Below are 6,159 nucleotides of genomic sequence, written 5' to 3'. Positions count from 1 at the left end.
GGAGGGCCACGGAGGGCGGGTGGATGGTGCATATTAAGGAGCGTGGTTGTGGTGGTAAGGAAGTCGTCAGACACCATCTACCAAGACGCTACAACAACCAAGTAATAAACGGGATGCCGCTAAGTACAGTGACGTCTTGACCCCGGGAGTATGACGTCTGATATACTTTCCTTGGGTTGCTTGAGGTATGCTCTCAACCCCGTTATAATATACCACGGCCGGTCTCCGAGCAAGAGACAATGTGTGCAACATGCGAACATAACCTCTAGTATACCCCCCCCCCTCGGGGGGTAATTCCGGTGAGTTATATATTACCCGGGAGTATATCCGGCATATGGTCAGAGTATAACGTTAGGTTGTCCATGAACTTTGTGTGTTTCGCTGTGGCGTCGGATTGTTAATTGGGAGCTGGGGGGGCGGGGGGGGGGGGTAATGGCTGGTAGTTTAGTGTGGCACTGTGTTGCTCCTGCTGTCACTGACTGTAAACGATGATTACACACCTCTGTGTAGCTCTTCCTGTGTGTGTGTGTGTGTGTGTGTGTGTGTGTGTGTGTGTGTGTGTGTGTGTGTGTGTGTGTGTGTGTGTGTGTGTGTGTGTACGCTTGCAGTGGTGTAGACCTGCCTTCACCCGATCTTGACAGGTGATAACGTCATTAAGAATTATTTCCTCCTTATGTATGCATAGCTCAACGCACCTCCCCCCCCCCCCCCCCCCAACGGGGCTGGGAATACACCTCAGCAATCATATGTCCTCTTCCACTTAACCTGCTAGTTTATTTTACTACCAATTAACCTTTCAGTATTTTTTCTACTAATGTAAGTTTAGCTTAGGTTTCAAGTTTTATGTTCTCTTGGGGCATTTTTAGAACTTAAAAAAAATAAACTATTTTTTTTAATTTGGTAAATTAACGCGAACCTCAACGCTGTTGCTTGTAGTGGTCTTCAGTCCTGTGTATAGTGTTCAGTCCTGTGTATAGTGTTCAGTCCTGTGTATAGTGTTCAGTCCTGTGTATAGTGTTCAGTCCTGTGTTGACAGGTGTGGGGTACTAGCTAACAGATGACACGGCTTGGCTCGTATGAGTCGCGAGTGAGTGCTGGGGGAAGGGGAAGCAAGAACCAATTTGTCAATCCGGAGAACCGGTGGACTGGTCCATCGACGAACCACCAGAACCAACGCCATATTGGCTGGTTGTGTCTTTAGGGGGGAGGGTGGATGGTGAGAGGGTAAGGCTGTCCACGCGGGTATGGTGACGGGGTGTAAGGGAGGGGGGGAATATGGTGAGTGTGGTGTAATGTGTGCCTTATGTGTGGTGGTGGCGACGGGGTGGGGGGAGGGGGCTTGGTGTTGTGGTGCTTGCCAATGCTTCACTATGCCACCCTTGGTCCTGTTCCTTCTCTCAGCTGTGTGTGAGTAGGGGGAAGGGAAGGGAAGGGAAGGGAAGGGAAGGGAAGGGAAGGGAAGGGAAGGGAAGGGAAGGAGGGAAGGGAAGGGAAAGGGAGGTTCTTTCGTGTTTGCGTCGGCAGGATGTGTCACTTCGTTATTCAGCACATGAGGATGTCGCGTGCACAGGTCGCAGGGTTTGTGTGTGTAAGGCACACACAATATATCACTCATGCACGCACTCCCGCACGCTCATACCGCACCCGTGCGTGGGTATACTCGGCCGGTCTCCAGAGCGACTCCCTGCACGCACTCGCTGCTGATATAAATACCCTGTTGTACCCTGCTCCAGTGCAAATGCTCAAACTGCACTCCTTAATTTAAAGCGTTTGTGTGTACCGTCACAATCTGTGTCTCTTTTGTCATTATTATCTCCCTCTCCCTTCCCCGTGGAGGTACCCCTTCCCTGGGGTACCTCCTGGAGGCCTGGTGTACCTCCTGGAGGCCTGGGGTACCTCCTGGAGGCCTAGGGTATCTCCTGGAGGCCTGGGGTACCTCCTGGAGGCCTGGGGTACCTCCTGGAGGCCTAGGGTACCTCCTGGAGGCCTGGGGTACCTCCTGGAGGCCTGGGGTACCTCCTGGAGGCCTGGGGGTACCTCCTGGAGGCCTGGTATACCTCCTGGAGGCCTGGGGTACCTCCTGGAGGCCTGGGGTACCTCCTGGAGGCCTGGTATACCTCCTGGAGGCCTGGTATACCTCCTGGAGGCCTGGGGTACCTCCTGGAGGCCTGGTGTACCTCCTGGAGGCCTGGGGTACCTCCTGGAGGCCTGGGGTACCTCCTGGAGGCCTGGGGTACCTCCTGGAAGCCTAGTATACCTCCTGGAGGCCTGGTATACCTCCTGGAGGCCTGGGGTACCTCCTGGAGGCCTGGTGTACCTCCTGGAGGCCTGGTATACCTCCTGGAGGCCTGGGGTACCTCCTGGAGGCCTGGTGTACCTCCTGGAGGCCTGGTATACCTCCTGGAGGCCTGGGGTACCTCCTGGAGGCCTGGGGTACCTCCTGGAAGCCTAGTATACCTCCTGGAGGCCTGGTATACCTCCTGGAGGCCTGGGGTACCTCCTGGAGGCCTGGGGTACCTCCTGGAGGCCTGGTGTACCTCCTGGAGGCCTGGTATACCTCCTGGAGGCCTGGGGTACCTCCTGGAGGCCTGGGGTACCTCCTGGAAGCCTAGTATACCTCCTGGAGGCCTGGTATACCTCCTGGAGGCCTGGGGTACCTCCTGGAGGCCTGGTATACCTCCTGGAGGCCTGGTATACCTCCTGGAGGCCTGGGGTACCTCCTGGAGGCCTGGTATACCTCCTGGAGGCCTGGTATACCTCCTGGAGGCCTGGTATACCTCCTGGAGGCCTGGGGTACCTCCTGGAGGCCTGGGGTACCTCCTGGAGGCCTGGTGTACCTCCTGGAGGCCTGGGGTACCTCCTGGAGGCCTGGAGTACCTCCTGGAGGCCTGGGGTACCTCCTGGAGGCCTGGGGTACCTCCTGGAGGCCTGGTGTACCTCCTGGAGGCCTGGGGTACCTCCTGGAGGCCTGGTGTACCTCCTGGAGGCCTGGGGTACCTCCTGGAGGCCTGGTATACCTCCTGGAGGCCTGGGGTACCTCCTGGAGGCCTGGTGTACCTCCTGGAGGCCTGGGGTACCTCCTGGAGGCCTGGTGTACCTCCTGGAGGCCTGGGGTACCTCCTGGAGGCCTGGTGTACCTCCTGGAGGCCTGGGGTACCTCCTGGAGGCTGGTGTTCCTGGTATGTTTACCAGTGTTCCTTAATAGACTCCCATTTTTAAAAGCGGTTACACTCAGAAGCTTAAAATAAATTTAATATTTCATGAATCTGCTCTGGCCTCTTAGGCTCATGCCTTGCTCATTGTCACCAGTCTATCACCAGACAATGATAGACATTGTCACCAGTCTATCACCAGACAATGATAGACATTGTCACCAGTCTATCACCAGACAATGATAGACATTGTCACCAGTCTATCACCAGACAATGATAGACATTGTCACCAGTCTATCACCAGACAATGATAGACATTGTCACCAGTCTATCACCAGACAATGATAGACATTGTCACCAGTCTAAGGAAACTATGCAAACTGAGGTTTCCAAATATTATGGATAATGTGACGAATTTCAAGGGTATGGCGGGACGTCCTTAGTTGCGATAGAGTCGTTTACGTGCTGGCGGAGTGCTTTTATAATTGGTGTAGTGGCTCCTGGCAGTGGCCGTCGTGTTTACTGTGGCTGGGCCAAGTGTGTGTGTGTGTGTGTGTGTGTGTGTGTGTGTGTGTGTGTGTGTGTGTGTGTGTGTGTGTGTGTGCGTGTGTGTGAACACATAAAAATTGATTAACAATTGAGAGGCGGGCTCAAAGAGTAGAGCTCAGCCCCCCCCTCAAGCACAACTAGGTGAATACACACACACACACACACACACACACACACACACACACACAACTTGACGGTTGAGAGGCGGGACCAAAGAGCCAGAGCTCAACCTCCGCAAGCACAATTAGGCGAGTACACACTCTCTCTCTCTCTCTCTCTCTCTCTCTCTCTCTCTCTCTCTCTCTCTCTCTCTCTCTCTCTCTCTCTCTCTCTCTCTCTCGCAAATGATCGTATTCAAGAAGATTCACATTAGCATTTTTATATATATTTAAAAGGTATTATTGTACCTGAGCTCATCGTCAAGTCTGACCCTTGGAAGGTGATGTATTATGTAAGGATTTTATAAGTGATTATACGTTGTATTATGTATAGAATGAAGGATATGTATTATGTATAGAATGAAACACATACCATTCATGATCTTTCCATCAGAGCTTCAAGCTCCATCAGATTCAACCGTTTAATATATCCACAGGTTAATTAATAAGAAAAATAGTCCCGGTCTATATAAAGATAGTCTCTTAACTCTAATATACCTTCTATGCCTTCATGTTATATCGTGTTGATCTCGGAGTCTATATTTATGGTTATGTTGCAATGTATAACTTATGCTGTTCCTAAATTGTGAAGTTTGGTCCCTATAAGGAAGGTATTTATTAGAGTCCCTTCTCCTATCACCCAGCTTGTACCCCGCGAAGGAAGGGTAGTACCAAGTGATAATGTTTAGCTGCCCCCAAAAGGGGAAGCAAGGAAGAGATTTTTGGACCTTCCTGTAGCGTGTGTGGGACATACAGACGTCAAGTTTTACATTGGATTTATGGGCAAAATGACTTGTGGGGGTCGTTGATGTGGTTTAGTTAGCTGGTGTTATGGAGACAGGCAGCGACATGACCACTACCTCTGGCGCCACCACGACTACCACCTCTGGCGCCACTGTAACTACCACCTCTGGCGCCACCACGACTACCACCTCTGGCGCCACTGTAACTACCACCTCTGGCGCCACCACAACTACCACCTCTGGTGCCACTGCAACTACCACAACCACCACCTCTGGCGCCACTGTAACTACCACCTCTGGCGCCACTGCAACTACCACAACCACCACCTCTGGCGCCACTGTAACTACCAAAACCACCACCTCTGGCGCCACTGTAACCACTACCTCTGCCGCCACCACAACCACCACCTCTGCCGCCACCACAACCACCACCTCTGCCGCCACCACAACCACCACCTCTGCCGCCACCACAACCACCACCTCTGCCGCCACCACAACCACCACCTCTGGCGCCACTGTAACTCCCACCTCTGTCGCCACCATAACTACCACAGCCACTGACATCATTACTGCACTCTTCAGAAATAGGACAGCTAAACCTCTAACACCACCACCACCACTAACACAATAACTCACCACAACCACAACCCACCACCGTCCCACACCAGCCTAGACACATTCCACTAACCAGCATTCATTACACCAACCAGTATTAATTTGTCCACCCTGTACTCATTACACTTTCTAAGCCCATGTACTTATACATTTGCTGACCTCATTATTTCCCTTGATATCATTATACATCCTAAGATCATTATAACACCGTCATATTTAGCCATAGACTCGGTTGAAGAATAAAATATACTTCTTTTTCATGCAGTGAGTATAATGGTGTTGACAACTCTTCAGGGGTCGAGTGTGGTTAATCCTATTACCATACTTCCTGTACTCATTACAGCAGCCTGTAAGCCTGGCACTCGCTGTATTCACCTAATGACTCTCCCAACTGGTATGTACAGGGCATCCTGTACATACCAGTTGCGTTGCTCCTGGCAGTATGGGTTCGAGTCACTTCTGGGGTGTGAGTTTTCAGTTGCATATAGTCCTGGGGACCATTCAGGCTTGTTCGTGTATATATATATATATATATATATATATATATATATATATATATATATATATATATATATATATATATATATATATGCAATTGACGATCACAAAACACTGATCATTTTATGCGGAAAATCCACAGAGAAATATGAAATGAGGTGAACGTTTCGGCTTTGTTAAAGCCTTTGTCAACACCAGACTGCTATATATATATATATATATAGCAGTCTACCTATCCTACCTATCCTAGTCTACCAGTCTACCTATATATATATATATATATATATATATATATATATATATATATATATATATATATATATATATATATATATATATATATATATGCGGAAAATCCACAGAGAAATATGAAATGAGGTGAACGTTTCGGCTTTGTTAAAGCCTTTGTCAACACCAGACTGACTTGAGTCAGTCTGGTGTTGA

General features: G+C 50.1%; 2 protein-coding genes across 2 annotated transcripts; both read right to left on the bottom strand.

Annotated features, from left to right (window-relative positions):
* Positions 1-1,967: 1,967 nt before the first annotated feature.
* Positions 1,968-4,372, bottom strand: LOC138359789 (kininogen-1a-like). The gene is made up of 2 exons (XM_069319491.1): positions 4,367-4,372; positions 1,968-3,176 (listed from the first exon to the last, which is right to left on the bottom strand). Exons 1-2 carry the CDS (start codon positions 4,370-4,372, stop codon positions 1,968-1,970), a joined length of 1,215 nt encoding a protein of 404 aa, XP_069175592.1.
* A 302-nt stretch (positions 4,373-4,674) lies between these two features.
* LOC138359788 (uncharacterized) lies at positions 4,675-5,166 on the bottom strand. The gene has a single exon (XM_069319490.1). The coding sequence runs from the start codon at positions 5,164-5,166 to the stop codon at positions 4,675-4,677; it is 492 nt and encodes a 163-aa protein (XP_069175591.1).
* Between the last annotated feature and the right edge of the window lie 993 nt (positions 5,167-6,159).

This window comes from Procambarus clarkii, chromosome 93 (genome assembly GCF_040958095.1).
Source record: "Procambarus clarkii isolate CNS0578487 chromosome 93, FALCON_Pclarkii_2.0, whole genome shotgun sequence".
In the NCBI taxonomy this organism is placed as follows: Eukaryota; Metazoa; Arthropoda; class Malacostraca; order Decapoda; family Cambaridae; genus Procambarus; species Procambarus clarkii.
This window is presented reverse-complemented; position numbering and strand designations above follow the sequence as displayed.